A 17,107-nucleotide genomic window follows, 5' to 3' on the forward strand; every position below is an offset into this window, starting at 1 on the left:
TGCATGTTTACATTGGCATTCTTTTTGTGTGTGTAAGCATGGGACATGGAGTGTGTGAAGGGTTCTATATTCAAATGTACTATTTTATGTATGAGTGTGTGTTCCTGTGAGTATGGATGTGTATATTACTGTAATAAATAAACAGCAGATAGGAGACAGATTTAGATAAGAGAGAGTTATATCCATAATACTTTCATCTATCTATCTACTGTACGAGCTGAAATTTTTGCGTACAGATATTTTGGCAAATTGCTACTTGGAGGACATTTTCGCGTGTTGTTAATTTCGCGATTGCGAGGGTCTAACTGAACTTGGTTATCACGCGTCACGCGTTCAAAGGCGATACGCGAAATTCGTGAAAATAAAACCACCACAAAAATTTCAGCTCGTACAGTATCTATTTATCTCATCTACGATATATCATATCTATCTGTTTGTCTACCTATCTGTCTATATATCTCTCTAGCTGTATATCTACATGATTATATATATATATTGACAGCAAAGCTTGCACAGAGACGTAGCCGATGTTGGGTAGCACCCTTTTAATTAAGCTTTCGGGCGAATTGCCCTTCTTCAGAATCTACAATGACAATAACAACATATAAACAAAATCAACCTCGGTGTAAATTCATACTGAACTTAACTAACCTTCAATATTATACATTCAAAAATATACTAAACATAATAAATACAAAACATACAAACAAACATAGTATTAATAAATACAATCACAGAACAAAAAAAAACTTACTGTATTACTGCTGAGTGCGGTCTTGTGATGTTGTTTGTGTAAAGATTGTGGCCGGGTGTATCTTATATGTGTATGTGTGTGTATAATTCTACTATATATATATATATATATATATATATATATATGTATATATACATATATATATAATTTATGTAATCATATTCACATATTGTGTGTATATGTTTACATGTGTATGATGTAATACATATATATTATATATATATATATCATATAGGCTATTTGCTGAAAGGCAATTATTTCTAAAATGATTATCAAAATATGCTGCATATAGTGTAGTGTGCATCTGGTTATGATATTAACTCAGTTTTTATCATCCATCACCTTGTCATCCCAAATATATTATTGTCGTTGGCAGCCCCAAGAAAAGGTAGATTATAATGCAAACAAGGAGATTATGACAGTCATCAAAAGGTCAATCGAATAATCAACTTTGCTTTGGAATTTGTAGTGAAACAAAGTATAGAAATTTAGAATAGAGATCTAGTGAAGAATTTATCTGCGCCATTTCTTAAAATCTCAGGACTTTTTTTCTTACGAATTGTACATATTTATATTAACCCACAGGTATAAACGATGACAAAATGCATTGTTCCTCTTTTCATCTGTACAGTTTGATTTTGCCTGTAATCCATGCAATTCTTTTATACCGGTATTTAATGCTTATAGATTGACATGAATACATGCACATATCTCTGGCATCTGGCAATTAATTCTTATGTGTTATCAATTTTAAAGCAATGGAATGTAATAAAAAACAATGAAATCATGGGCATGATAGTGACAGATATGATGAAGAAACAGTTCTGTTAGAAAGATAAATCGTGGACACAATGACACTGATAGTAATAATCATGAAACAGGACTCAAGATAATAATGATTATGATACAATACTGTAATGACAATGACAATGAAGTTGTGTAAACGATACATTTCGATTCCCTTGGTTAGGAAGTGGTAAGAAGGTGACGAAGCAGAAGAAGAATGAGAAGAAAAGAGGGATGGTGATGATGATGATGACGATTATAATGTTTATGATGATCAAATTCAAAATTGGGATGGAATACTAAATATGAAAACATTTCATTAGCCCCGATCGAAAGAGAACCAAATGCCTGTCACGGTAGGGGAAACAGACTACAATTTAAGTAGTTAGGTTTTCTTGTAGAAGTGATACTGATGCAGTCCCTGCAGAAATATGCCCTTCACTTGAAAATCTCGAAAAGAGCATTATCGCAATGATTCAAATATTTTTCATATCCATTCACCCTCACAATTCAAGTAATTCCTACCCATCTAACAATGAACTCGTCCAAGTACCCGTGTTTTATTAGTCCAGACTCATGATTGATCGAATGGTCGAATGGTCGGGATTACGACCCACTAATGAGATTACGTAAACTCAAAGTGCAGCGGATGTCGTCACTGTGCCAAGATTAAACTGTCAACAAAGTCTTGTGGTATTGCACAACAGCTAGAAAGGACACAATGTGAGCTCATATAAAGCATAAAATTGGCGAAGATGAAGCACAGTGTCGAGGTGAGCCTGTCCAGTGCCGAAAGGAGGAAGGTGGTGTCGGGGAAAGCGACCAGCAAGAGCAAGAATAAGCAATCGGCGAAAGAAGTAAAAGAAGCAGGTAATTTAACTCATTACTCCCAGATGTGGGTCTACTCCCTGCCTCAGCTCCAGCCAGCCCGACCAGACGCCGTGCGAAGAGTCGCGACACTTGTGTACAGCGCGCGACAGGGCTGTGTGCGGTTATTTATATCGTGGTCTGACGTGGAGACTTTACCTCCATGGTTTGTAAACGGCTAGTGTACTAGTAAACTCAGATCCATGGTTTGCCACTGAAATCTTGAGAACTATATGTTTTCTCAATGAATGTGCAGTGCAACTACAACGAACAACTAGCTAGCTCAGAATTAAAGCTTCTTGCATAAATTGCTGACCACTGCCCGAGGGCGAGGAATAAATTTACTTGCATGCCTTCTAAACAAGTTAATGTTAGATATATTTATAGGCCTAGGCCTAGACCTATAGCCTAGTTATATGTGTAGTGATTGCTATAATAGCCACAGTACACTGTCAGGTGATAATCTCAGGAGCTGGGAAGTTGGATAGATCTAGTCACAGAATAGACAATATGTCAATAGTCAAGATAGCTGTAACGTTACTCGTTAGCCTTGGGCTACTCAGTGTTTATTGCCAAAGTGTGGTAGTTTGCTGACCTGAAAACATTTCAATTTTCGTAGATTTAAATACAACTACAACTTACAATTCCTCTTTGATATTGTGCAATTGTACATATATAGACAACATCAACTGCACGATGACTGGAACACACAGTGTTCTGGTCACTGGTACAGCTGGTTGCAGCGTCCTGGGGTTAATCTAACAACGTAGTAAACACCGCACGTCTTTGAATATTATAGGGTAGTAGATTATAAATGATTAAATTGCTTACTGCACTGTAGCTATCCTCTGAGAGTGAATTAAAGTATCATGACCAATACCTGTAGTAGTATGGCCTATTAAAAAGTGTATTTCTAAGGTAGAACCCCCAAGTCCCTAACTTGAATCATCTACCTATGCAATGGTAGCCTACATGTTATATGCTTCCTTCTTTGCAGGTAACCCAGGTAACAAACGCACCAGTTGTCCAAGTCTTTTTAATCAACAAGTAAAGCGACCAAGAGAACCTAAAGAATCATGGTGCGAAGAGAAGGAACCCGCTTTGGTCTTGCTACCAGCCACAACGTCAGGCGTCTGCCCTTCCCTTACAAACAACTCTGCAGCAGGCAGAGTATCGTGGTCAAGACCAAGATTGATGGTGAGGACCATCACGTCAAGAAATCTGCCAAGGCTGCTGTGAAGAGGCAAATGGAAAGTGGTGCTTTCAATGTCCAAGGTAACGTGTATGTATGGTCAATTTGGGGTGGCTCACATGATGTCAGATGCCAAGTGTGCATACTATTTGAAAATATTTTTCTCATTTACGATGTTTACTAGTACCTGTTTATGTAACTCCTTTCTATTGTCAAGGTATTTCATCTAGTTGAAAATAGGACAGACACGATACATTCATACTTTATTCTTAGCAACTATAGAAATCTATGTCTTTTTTTTTTTCTCGTCTGAAATAGCAAAGCTCATGGGTGGTATTCTGAAAATCTTCCTAACGGTAGTTTCTTCCTAAGTTTCTTCCTACAAATGTAAGTCAGAAACTTAGGAAGTGCCTAGGAAAGACAAAATTGGTATTCTGAAATTTCTTCCTAGGCACTTCTTAATGCAAATTAGGCCATCCTTATTCCCGCCCACGTCCTTTCCTAAGCCAATACGAAATGCCGTATCATAAGGAACTAACCGATGTCTGCCAATGACAATCGCATATTACTATGACGTAGGGTCAAATACACGAGGGCGCGGCATGTCCCCTTTCTCACGCTCATTTCGCGCATCAAAGTACATGTGCGCGCAATGACTGACAAGCGCGCCTATCACGATGCTTGCAGTTTGCTATTCTTAACAACGTACTTAGGACAGGGGTGGAGCTTTCCTAAATATATTCCTAAAATTCTTTCCTAAGTGCATTCTAGAATACCAACTTCTTCCTAAGTCAGAAATTTGCATATTCCCGCCCCCTTCCTAAGTTTCTTCCTAAGTCTACTTAGGAAGAAACTTAAGAAGATTTTCAGAATACCACTTAGGAAAAAATCCTGACTTAGGAAGAAATTTCTTCCTAGGAAGGATTTCAGAATACCACCCCATATTTGTGGTGTTCACATTTGCCAAAATGAAAACCAGCTTCCTCACTTTAGAATTTGTGTTCATTTTCTGTCAACATCTGGTTCAGACATTAGTTTGTTTGTTTAAGTGCAGGAAGAATTGTTTTTGACTGGCCAGATTTGAAACCATGTGTATGGGAATCTTATTTTTGGAGAAATGAAAATTGTAAAATGTTCCATTTTCATTTTCTTTTCTTTTTTGTAGATGATACTGAGCAGAAAGGGATTCACTTCTCCCTCAACAAAGCCAAGCGATGGGAGGTGATAGAAGGAATTAGGGATGAAGAAGAGTACTACGGCAACCGCAGCATCATCACGGAGCACCACATGCTGAAGCAGGGCCGAGATGGAAGGAAATGCACAGGAGTCTATGACTCATCAGTCAGTGAGGTTCCAAAGTCCCCAAAGAAAAAGTACACTGCTGCCACCGATGTCTTTGTGGGACAGCAGACTGGGGATGTGATAGGAAATGATGATGACTTTGGGAAGAAGAATAGATGGAGATCTAGGAGGAGGAGAAAACATCATGATGAGGAGGATGCTCTTCCAAGCACTGTCTGGTATGATGTTACATTGGCTCCTCCCAGGCAAACCTTCCAGACGTACTGCAATCCAGCAGGTAAGGATATTTGTGTGTTTGTATGTGACCTGTGTGGAGGAGAATGTGTCCAACATCGGCAATAACATCCGTATGTAAGTCCATGAGAAATGAATTGGAAAGAATGAATGTGGTTGGTATTGAATTTAACTCCGACACATTGAATAGAATTGTGTGGAGTCAAAAACTGCTATGCTGTTTGTCCTTTTGCAGAAAGATAAAGATTTCTCTTTTAGTATGTAGCTGACCAGCAGACACAAGTGTTTTTAGATTACTCTGGAGGATAAGGCTCAGGAGAACTATTTCATAATCAGTACTGTGATTCTTTCTTTTTGACTACAGATAGTGCAAAACGAAAGAGAAACAGCAGAAATAGGACACACAAGTTACATCAGTGCAGTATGCAAGAGTTCTACTCAGACAGTCAGTGGGAGTTTGATGAGGACTTTACCCAGGAGTGGGGGGAAGAAGAGGAGCAGTACTGGCAAGAAGAGACCAAAGATGCAGAACCCTACCAGGTGTGTACTGATGCCCTGGAGGTTCTTGTTGCCAAGGCTATGATGGAACCTCATCGCCATGGAGACCTCAGGAGGACTTCATGGAGACATCAGGAGGAAAGCCAGCAGGCCTTGGGTACCAAGGATCGAGTCTTTCTTGTTGACAAGGAAGATGTCATGGTGATTGTCGAACCCCAGGTCACTGATGACGTGCCGGAGTCAACGAAGAAGAAAACCAGGAATGAGAGGAGACAAGAGAGTCTGGAGGCTGAAGAGAAGGAGACAAAAAGGCAACTGAACGAGATAGAAGAGAAAAAGAAAATGGAGGAACTTGCTGCCCTTCGCATCAAAGCAAGTGTTGATGTGGCAGTGGAAACCACCAGCATTGCCTTGGATGCACTGAGCGGGAATTTTGGTGAGAACTACACTGAGGGTCTGTGCACTCCTCGCCGATTTGCCATCAACATCACTGACTCGATCATTGACCGTCTTCAGACCAGTGCCAAAGGTGAAGTCTTGGCCAGTAGCCTCCTGCAGACTGGTCATCATGTCTCTCTGATAGTGGACTGTATGCTTGATCCGTGGCTGAGTGTAAAAGACGATGACAGTCTGGTAGAAGACATCAGAGTAAAGCTGTGTGGGATGACTGAAGATCGAGAGATGCTGTCAGAGTGCGTGACTGGTCCTGGTGTCTGCAACATCATAGATGTGGTCCATGCTGTGAGCTCAGGAGTAGCGACATTGCCTTCAGAGAGGTGAGTTCTGTCAACCATTAAACTGTTGCCCAAGGCATATAGCAGTTACCATAGAATTTGTTTGTGGCACCTCTGAATCCGTTAGATGATTGGTAAAAAAAATAAAAAAAACAAATGTGAATAAAAATAATTGTCAAGGCCTCTATGGATTTAAATCTGTAGAAGTCACTGCCAGCCAAAATTCAGTCCAAATTGTTAACAAAGATGTAATATTAGACATCAGAACAGCACAAACATTTAACTCAGAATTTATGGAGATTTTGCTATTAACTGATTTCAATATTTCTTCTGTTACAATATATTTTCTCTCTGCAGATATTTGTTTGAAAATTCAAACCACTCTTTGCCTTGTAAGCCAGCTTTCGCCATGGAAACCACCCAGTCTACGCTAGGCTGGAGATATGATGTCACCAATCCACACAAGGCAGTCCAGAAGGTAAATACAGAACTTTTCAAAAAGAAAAAAAAATGTCCCCTTTAAAAAGGTAATTTTGATATCATACAAGACAAAGTATGTCAATAATACAAGAGGAGCAGCTGCTTTGTGGCAGCTCCATAATTCTACTTAATATTTGATTATGATTACTATTACTATTATTATTATTTATTTAATTTTCATTTTTTATTTCTATTTTTATTATTTCTTTTTAGGTAGAAGGCATTATCTCCTCCCAGAACACAAAATGTTCCAGTTTCAGGCTGTTTTCTAATACACTTATATTTGTTTTTGCACTTTTTGGTCATGCCACATTTGTGATGGTTGTCATATTGAATCTTTGATAATTACTATGTAAATTTTTCTTTTCTTTTTTGCTCTGTTTAAATTTATAGGCCCTACAGCAGAAAGATGCAGAAGACTCTGAGACTGTTGACAGTACCCCATCTGTATCATCCAGTGAGTGTGGATATTGTAACATCTGCTATGAGGAGCTGAGTGAGAATTGTCCTGGCACCGCTCTGACTGCCTGTAGCCATTGGTTTTGTGACCAATGCTGGAGCAGTCACATGATGTCAAGGGTGGAGCAGGGAGACCTCAGAATTGCCTGTCCAGTAAGTATTCCCAGTCTTCTCCTATACCAATATCTATCCTTACTCAGAGAACCCAGTACTACATTATGATACCTTCATTTGCCAAGCATTTCCACCATGGCACAAACAAATGTTTGATCTGTATAGATGTCGATTTTAATTATTTTTCCTTCTCATTCTTGACAGGGTTACCAGTGCACCAGTCTTGTGGATGAGGTTACCATGATGTCATTCCTCCCAGCCACATTCTTTGCTCGTCACCTAGCAAACAAGGTGAATACTGCCCTCATGCTGCAGCCAGAGCTGCAGTGGTGCCCCAGTCCATCATGCGGTCGTCTGCTCACAGTGGCCAGTCAGAAAACAGATGTTGGCAGTGTCGGCAAGAGAGGCGTGGTTCCAATCAGCTGTGAGTGCGGCTCATTCTGGTGCTCCGAGTGCAAGAAGGAAGCTCATTGGCCAGCCTCTTGTAAGCAGGCAGAGGTGTACCGCAAGAAGGCCGCCAAACTTCTGCGTGAGTTGACTAAGTTTGTCTGATTCTCATTCACTTAAGTATCAAATGTTATTGGCATTGCAAATTAATCTTTCACTACTGTGTGATGATGTCCCTTGGCTCACTGAGAACAAGGCAATTAAGCTATTGCATGAGATCAGTTGAAATTAACCTGAAATGTGTGCATACAGTGGATGCAGAAATAGTAGAAAAACACATTTGATAGTGAAGTTGAAGTTACATGGGATAACTTATGCAAAAGATGTGAATTTTCAAGGTTTTGATAAAATTTTGAGCTGTCATAGCTGGATGTGAAGTCTACAACAATATGTGATGCTTAGAGTAATATTTCCCTTGCCCTCTGAAGGAGCTTTAAAGCCAAATGCACTTTGACCCCTGTTACACATGAAAGGTTGCTCAAGGCCTGCTTTTTGTAGCCAACCTGAGGCCGCTTTGTGAGCTATTCTACACATGAACTTTGGGCCAACTCAAGCAAAAGCACAACAGCGTTTTACATGTATATGGTTTGGACATAATACTATGGTTCACATGGCCCCTCTGCATAAGGTCATGTGACTAGTCAATAGCGCAGCTGTGAAAAATGGCCTCGGGCTGGATGCCATTTTCACAAAGCTGGCCAGCCTCAGACCACCTGAAGAGGTGGCCTGAAATAAAGTCAACCCGATACTGGCCCAAGATTTGTGTGACTGTTGACACATACAAAAGGAAGCTGACGTTAGGCTTGTCCAAGGGCGGCCTTGCGTTAGCTTCTTCGTATGTGTAACAGGGGTATATCTTTGTTTTTGGTGGGAAAATGAAACTTGCATGACTTGTTTCCCAAACTCAAAAGAGTTCCAGAGGGGGTGAAAAATACTAATAGATGTTAAATCAGAATACAAATATACTTTTTATGCTCTCTTTTCAATCATATTTTCTTCATTTCAAGTTTCTGCAAAGCTTAAATCACCATTGCTTCTAACAAAAGGAGAATTAACCTTATGTTGTGCCTTTTTTTTTTGTCTCTCTCTATTGTCTCTTTAGGTTCGAGGCCTCTCAATGGCGACCTCACTGTGCGTGTGCCAACCAAGAGATGCCCTAATTGCTATTATCCCATTGAGAAGGAATATGGCTGTTACTTCATGCAATGCAAATGTGGACATCAATTCTGTTGGGACTGTGGAGAAAAAGCAGATCACTACCATCACCGCTGTGTGAGGAAGATTTGGAGCACTCAGGTACATTACAAAACTCTTTCTAAATACTCATTTTGACATTTGCATTTTGCGACTGATACGCTTAATATTGGCCAGGGCATTTTGACTTAAAGAAAATGTTCCAAAAAATCTCAGATAACACGCCCATGATTCCTTTAGCCAATTTGCCAGAAGCCATTTTTATGTATTTATGAATGTTTTTGTTGCTGAATTCTTGCAAGCTTGATGTTTTCACTCTGTGGCATGCAGACCAGAGATGAAATATTTTGCGATTTTTATCATCTTGCTGTAGGCAACTAGCTTTCTTGTGTTTGCATGATTGATTGTGCAAATGACTTGAATAAGCCAGTTCACAACTATGTCATGTGCACATTATTACTACAAATGACCTCTCTTTTGTCTCACTTGGTTATGCACTTAATAATCCTTTTCAAAGTGACACAATGCATAAGCTTTCCCGACAATTTATGGAATTTGTTTTATAAACACAAGATGAACTTGCCCAGACTGGTCCACTGATCAACCAACACTTGGGGAAGCATCCAATCTTATGTTTTGCTTTGAATGCATCAACAAACTTTTGTTGTTGTTGCTTTGTTAACATTACCAAATACAGTGGAAACTCGATATAACGAGATGGTCGGGACCGAGTCATTTTCCTCGTTATAGCCGATATCTCGTTATATCAGTAGGCATAAAAGAAGGCATAAAATAAAGACATTAATTTGCACATGTGGGACTACCCATCATATTTCAATCAACACTGATAACTTGATATTGTGTGTGAGGGAATTACTCACCTTTATGGGTAAGAAGATGTTTTTCGCCAAGGAAATCCAATATCAATATGTGTAATTCTAATTAATTGTAGATGTTTGAATTTGTAAATTTATATAGCTTGCGATTGTATCAAGATCGTCTGTGGATTGGTATGTGGTTATCGTATGGGTGTGTGTTGTGTGGAAAGCTTGAATATGGTCTGCACAATGCTGTGTGTGTATGTGACACATTCTGTATGTACATTATGACTGCGTGTGTGTGAAGACGGGGAATTCCCTAAGTAGAAGGCCAATCACAGCATCAGATTGCCTCACACCTGCTAAACGTCATGATGATGTCATGTATACATATGGCCGTCCCACCACATTTTCTGCATGTATCAGTGTGCGTGCACACACACACTTCACACGTACAGCATGCAGTGCTAGCTGGAGTGCACTGAAGAAAATGATTATGTGTGTACAAGACAGTTTTTGGCGCATCAAGCTTTACAATCTCGGAAGATGATAGCACAGGCGAAGTAAAGCTTTACCGAAGGCATTTTGTTTTACCTCGCTATAGCAGGTTTGATTTACTATGTTTTTCTTTCTTTGGAAGTCACAAAATTTATCTCGTTATAGCAGTTATTTCGTTATAGCCGATCTCGCTATAAGAGTAGCATTTTACATAGACTTGTGTGGAAGGAAATTTGGGACCGAGAAAATTTCCTCGTTATAACCGATATCTCGTTATAGCAGTGTTCGTTATACCGAGTTTCCCCTGTACCAGGCTTGTTGTCAGGTGGATGTGTGTTGGCAATGACATTATAAGTGACCACCTGGTGTTTTGTTGTACCTCATCAACTGCAGGTATACACGATCAGACCGGTTGACTTAGTGGTCAAGAGCACAGTGGAACTGGCTGCTGGACATTACAAGCAGAGAACACACTTTGCCTGTCATCGCAGAATCAGGAAAGCAAGGAAGCTTGCATCCAGAGTGGTATGTCAGAATCTCTTGATTTGTAATGGTTTCTTGATCTCAACGGTTGTAAATCTCATGTGGCACATCTCATCCTGCTCTTCATCTCGTAATTGCTTCACTTTTTTTCCCCTTACAAATTACCTTCCTGATTTAATTTTGAAACAAATGTCTCTAGGCAGTATAAAGAATGACATGAAGAATACAGGTTGAAACAACATTGATTGAGGTGAAATTCAACCAAATTTGCAGCAGAACAAACAAACAAACAAATAACTGACCACAGCTCCGTATTGTGGCACCAAAAAGAGACAAAAAAATAATGTGCGTCTATATGTCTGTTGGTTCTGCAGGTTCCCCCCCCCAAAAAAAAAACAAAAACCCAACAACAACAAAACAAAACACACACACACATGAGAGAGATTACTGTGTGAGTATGTCAGTCTCGAGTTCTAATCATCGTGCTATGTCATACCTCATGTCTTACTTCTCATCTTCCTGCACCACAGAAATGTGAGAGCAAGGAGGAGTCAGATTCTGATGACACAGTCAGTCTCTCATCCTCATCGTCATCGTCATCCTCATCTGTTTCCATAACAACCAGAGATAGACGACCCTCGCCTTTCCTCCAGAAGATCAGGGGGATTTTGAAAGAAAGTGCCGACTTTCTGTCAGAGGTGAGACAATTGATGTCCTTTACCTTTGCTGACTACTGCGTACTTTGAAAGAAGAAATTTGAAATGAAACATTTTGTGCATTGAAAAGCACTCTGTGAGTGCAGACCTCTGCCAAGCAGCTCATTTCCACACATAAACACTTGTGCTAAAATGGCCCTCTTTCCCAATGATAAAAAACCTTTCTAGTTAGTACAGTGTTTCTACCTTTAGATAGCTTCTTGCTGTGCCTTGAGCACGTATTCAGTGTGCGTATGTGCACCTCAAGGATGTGCAGCCTGAATTTCCACAATGTTTGCCCAAAGAATCCTTTAAAAGATTGTAAATTTATTCTCGGATCCAGATGGTGATCCGGATTAGTACCAAAATTCAAATCATCTGTTCCTTGTGTCATCAACTTTACTCGAAAATGTAATTAATATCTATTCATAACTTTTTGGAGTAGACAAAACCAATGCCAATGGAAGCATAACTTTGGCAGATGTAATCAGTTGAGTAATGTCAGATGATCTGACACATGTGATTCACATCTCATTTTTTTCCAAACAGGCTGAGTTTGTACTCGAAAACCTGGAGATCTTCCTGTCTAATGCCCCACCCAGCAGCAGGAAGACAAACCTCTCAGAGCACAGGACCAGACTCATCTATATCACAGATATCCTACACAGGGTAAGATTGAAAAGAAATGAATTTAATGAATGGAAAGGAATACAGAAAATGGATAGTCCCTTCATACCCTCACAATAAAACAACATAATGTATGCCAGTATGATTTGTAGCTGTAAAAGATGTCTCCAACTAACAAGGTATATTTTGGGTTTCTGAGTGAAATATGCTCAATGCAGGTACACCAGTCAGGATTCTACATCGAACATGTATTAATGAATTTGGCCATCCTTGTATGAATTTAATACCTGTGTGTTTGTGGAAAAATGAAAACAAAATTTTGTGTTATGTGATATTCATATATTGATCCATTGCATAGTTAGCTCTCCTGTTAAGCTTTCACTGAACCAAATATTAACTTGACTTGCACAAGGTCGGTCTAACTCACCACTGTAGTCCCCCTATGTAATTGCAGTTCTCTGTTGAATGTTGAGTTTGTGCGTATTTTCTGTGCAAGGACTTGTTTGTGATTCTGTGTATTTGTTTTTTTGCCCCTCTCCACTTGTACAGATATTCAATGAAGAAGACAAACTTGACATCAACAAGGTCCAGCATCTGTTGCATTGTGGGAAGAGCTGTCTGAGCTGGGTGGCTCTGAGCGCAGTGCACCTCACCAATGTAATGGCATCCAATGCCAGTGAAGAGTAAATGCACCTCACCATTGCAATGGCATACATTGCCAGTGAACAGTAAATGCACCTCAACAATGCTATGGCATCCATTGTCAGCGTAGAGTAAATGTGAAAGGTGTTATGAAAGCCTTCAAGGATTTTGGAGGTTTTTTTTTTTTTTTTCTGGGTTTCATGTGGTTTTACACACATAAATAATTACAAAGTCATATTTTGATTTTTGTCTCTGATCCAGTAAGTTTCCAAATTGTTTAAAAAAATACATCTCTTCTATTTGAGCTACTCCTTTTTTTTTTGTGGCTGTGTCAAAGTGTATGCTTTGGTGCCGATGACTGTGGATGAATAATTATGTTGAACAAGTATCCATTAGCTTTGTCTGAACGTCAAATGAACCTGTTGTGCCTTTGTTTACGGACATACTTAAATCAGAAAAGGAAATAAAAATGTCAGCAGTAAGTGTGTCTGAAATACTTTCATACACGACTCATGTATACACTAAAGTCAATTTGAAACAAAAGTCTTTATGCTTCGATTTCAAAGAAAAGTAAGACTGCTATTCATTCATATTCAATAGGGTGAATCTTAATTGATTTTTTGTCAAATAGGTAAGAAAGCTTAAGAAGCATTTGTCTGGTATGATATTACAATCATGGGATTAGTGAATCGTAGAACCAGTGGGGTGATCAAACAAAGCTATTTTGTCTTCACATGGATCATTTTCTCCAATTGATGTACTGTAAAGACACAATCCCTTTTTCTCAATGTCATTCCCAAATTTTTCTTTTATCATATACTGGCGATATAACACATACAAAGCGTTGGTGGGGTGACAAAACCTCGTATCTCAAAAATGTCAAATGTTCAGGAGAGCTAAAAAACATGGCTGCCATAACATGTAAGTCAATGGAAACAGCCAACTTTTATTTATCATTTGTGACCTTATTTTTGCAGATGGGCATATAAGGATTGGGAATTACGTAGTAATGGTTCCTAGCTTCAATATAATGAAGAAAACTCATTTTCACCAAATATTGAGATACGAGGTTTTGTCACCCTACCAACGAAAGGCCATAATGTTGTTTTGGGAATGGAAATGTATTATGTGATAGATCTTGCCCAAAATTTGTTCTTGAAGGTATACCTGAATTATATTATGTCGACCTTTACCAGTGACCCTTGCTTTGCTGAAAAACCCAAAATAAAAAGCCAAGAATGAATAATGAGTCTATGGTTAAACCACAAATGTATTCAGAGAGTTTTTGAGGGTTTATCAGTTTTGGATTTAGACTCGTAGGCAAGCTCAGTAGCAGGACTTGTGACCTCTGCCTTGACAGTTTTGCTGGCTTCGATTTCTGTGTGTGCCTGCCTGCTAGCAATTCTATGCAAGAAGCTGAGAACCAATTTGGCCAAGGAATGATTTTATGTGTATGTGTGTGTGTGTGTGTGTGTGAGAGAGAGAGAGAGGGAGAGGGAGATAGGGAATTCACGGCCTCTTTATTTTCACGAGATAAGAGGAGTTCAATAAGAACTTATTGAGGGTAGACTACATTACTTTGCCACTGTGGAACAGCGACTAGCTGCATCAATATTAGCAACTGAATGACCTGATCAGGAATGTTTTTCAACACAAACTTTCCATATAAATGGCAGAAATTTTTTGTATAGTTTCATGGATTTAATGGGGGAAATGCCATAAAAAAAAGAATAAAAATTGCCTTGATGTGGAGTTAGTTCTATACATAAAAAAAAAAACTCATATTTTTGATTGCTCAGAATTTGGAGAAGAGTGATTTATAGGGAAGTAAAACATGTCACAAAGATAACTGTGCTGCAGTTCTCTCTGTAGTGTAACCATTTTTGTGTGTGTTATATCAGGGCTCCACACTAACTTTTATTTTTGGTGGCGCGATCAGGCCACCAAATTCTTCATTTCTGAAATTTGGGTGGCCGGACGTGCGTCTCTGGCTGGCCTCGGGCCACCGGGCCACCGTTAGTGTCGAGCCCTGGTTATATACGTGGAAATTGTTGGGATCTAGCATCTACGAGCTTGGCATTTTACTGTTACATGTACCAACTGAAATATGAAAGCTGTGACTCACTTGGAAATGTATATGTATATACAGTTGTATTGTTCAAACATGACAGCTGAATTTACCACAATAGATGAATTTTGAAATAAACATACAGTAAAATTCATGTACAACGTTTTTGCATTGCTTCATTGGAATTTGAATTTTCTGTGATATCATTCATTTGCATGTGTTGTTTAAATTGGTTTCCTCTTTGTATGTGTGTGTAAGCATGAGGTGTAGTTTTTTGAAGGGTTTATATATACAAATGTATTAGTTTATGTATGAGTGTACAAGCTTATCTAAGAGATAATCAGCAGATGGAAGACAGATTGAGATACAGAAATATCTGCAGCACACTCTCATCTCTATCTATTGGTCTATCTATCTATCTATCTATCTATCTATCTATCAATCTATCAATCTATCTATCTGTTTGTCTGTATATATATATATATATATATATATATATACACAGTGTATATCTCTCTAGCTGTATATCTATGCAATTATACATCTTAATGTACATGTATACATTTTTTTTGAAAGCTTATACAGTATCTACCTTTGACCAGAAAACTGCTACAGTGAAAACTCAGCACGTGTATAACAAAATCATTAGGACCAAGACAGTTTGTTCTGTATATCAGATATTTTGTTATATCAGCTGTCAATAAACAATACAAAACAAAGGAAATGCATCCCTTGGGACCGGAGAAATTAGTTTGTTATATCAGATCTCTTTATGCAATATCAAGTTTCCACTGTACACCGTATATGAGAAATCAATTTTAATTGGAGCCTAAACTCCTCCTTTATGTGATTTCTTGGAGAGAAAAGAAATTCATTCATACATCAAAATTTCAAGTGAGCACTGAGGAATCTGAAGTAGCAATTCAGACACTTTCCAACAGCCTGTGTGTGTATGAATGTTCACTGTAACATATACTAGTGAAAGGCAGGTTTCTGGTATCATTCACAAAATAATGCTGCACATGGTATAATAGTGTGCATCTGGCGAGAAAGTTGGCTCTTATCATGATTCATTCCTTTTCATGCAAAATGTTTATGATAGGATATTGTAGCTGTTGTTGCTGGTGGTCTCCAGAGATAAATGAAAAAGGCAGCTTCAGTTACAGCAAAGTACTCAGGCCAGGTAGTTTTCTTTTGTTGTATCAAGATTTCATTTTAGCTGAATTCAGTAAAAAGTAATAAAGAAGATATATAATAGTAATCATGTAATAGTAAACAATTAACAGTTAAAAGAACAATCTCGACTCTCGGAGAAAAAGCCTTTGTTTCTGCAGCCCCATCTCTCTGGAACGCTCTTCCACTGAGGATCCGATCAGCAGAGACCATTGAAACATTTAAAAAGCTTTTGAAATCACATATGTTCGCATCTTGTTTCGATTGAATTTTCAACGAATTGTTCATTGGTGTGTATATCTCTACCTATCTCTTTCTTCTTTTTCAACCTTCTTATGTACAATTATGACTACGATGTATGTTATTCTTTTCATAATTACGTCCCTCTGCGCCTCAGAATAGGATACTAGATCGAAGGCGCATTACAAATGCTGTACTTATTATTATTATTATTATTATTATTATTATATACACCGTAGTAATCTTTAAAACCTGAATGTATACCTTATCCTAAAGAGATTTTCCGGGTCTGGTTTAACGGGAGTGAACTACATGTACATTGTACATGTATCTGCATGTGCAAACAAGATTATGACAGTCATTTGAAAGGTTATAATCAAAATAATCACCTGCTATGAAATTCATTGTGACACAGAGTATGGTTAAAAATGGATAAGAGAAGAATTTATCTACACTAGCTTAAGTCAAATTCCAAATCTGGTGAATATCTTTCCCTTCTTTCAAGAGCATTGTACATATGGCAACCTATACAATTGGGGGCCTTTCGACAATGACGAAATATTTTCTCTTTTATACCTGCATGATGTGCAGTATATTTACATACATGCATGTATTTTGACTTCATATTGTTATACACTGTACCCGCGGTACATAGACATACAGTTCAAAGGACTGCATTCCTACCACAATGACATATACATATTTTCAGCATAATCTCACCAATTCCTGTTTTGTTATCACTTTTAAAGTAATGGGAATTAAAAAGAAAGTGAATCGTGAGCAGAGTGACAGATATGTGACA

The 17,107-nt window shown here is 38.5% G+C and overlaps 1 protein-coding gene and 1 long non-coding RNA gene across 2 annotated transcripts; both read left to right on the top strand.

Moving 5' to 3' along the window:
• Window positions 1-2,221: 2,221 nt before the first annotated feature.
• On the top strand, window positions 2,222-9,661 carry LOC139722888 (uncharacterized). Its single transcript, XM_071634169.1, has 9 exons — window positions 2,222-2,410; window positions 3,405-3,682; window positions 4,765-5,178; window positions 5,500-6,409; window positions 6,725-6,845; window positions 7,241-7,459; window positions 7,625-7,949; window positions 8,970-9,163; window positions 9,635-9,661. The coding sequence occupies exons 2-9, from the start codon at window positions 3,484-3,486 to the stop codon at window positions 9,659-9,661; spliced, it is 2,409 nt and encodes an 802-aa protein (XP_071490270.1). The 5' UTR covers window positions 2,222-2,410; window positions 3,405-3,483.
• Window positions 9,662-10,767: 1,106 nt separating this feature from the next.
• Window positions 10,768-12,797, top strand: LOC139722878 (uncharacterized). The gene is made up of 4 exons (XR_011710311.1): window positions 10,768-10,902; window positions 11,391-11,558; window positions 12,105-12,224; window positions 12,732-12,797. It is a non-coding gene; the product is annotated as an uncharacterized lncRNA (long non-coding RNA).
• The last annotated feature ends 4,310 nt before the right edge of the window (window positions 12,798-17,107 follow it).

Source organism: Diadema antillarum, unplaced genomic scaffold (assembly GCF_040938485.1).
Source record: "Diadema antillarum isolate AM-2024a unplaced genomic scaffold, OU_Dant_1.0 scf00000176, whole genome shotgun sequence".
In the NCBI taxonomy this organism is placed as follows: domain Eukaryota; kingdom Metazoa; phylum Echinodermata; class Echinoidea; order Diadematoida; family Diadematidae; genus Diadema; species Diadema antillarum.

Coding starts and splice junctions, on each gene's coding strand:
- LOC139722888 (XM_071634169.1), top strand. CDS start 3,484: ATGGTGCGAAGAGAAGGAACCCGCTTTGGTCTTGCTACCAGCCACAAC. Junction 5,179..5,499: donor GACGTACTGCAATCCAGCAG/GTAAGGATATTT, acceptor TTTTGACTACAG/ATAGTGCAAAACGAAAGAGA. Junction 6,410..6,724: donor GCGACATTGCCTTCAGAGAG/GTGAGTTCTGTC, acceptor TTCTCTCTGCAG/ATATTTGTTTGAAAATTCAA.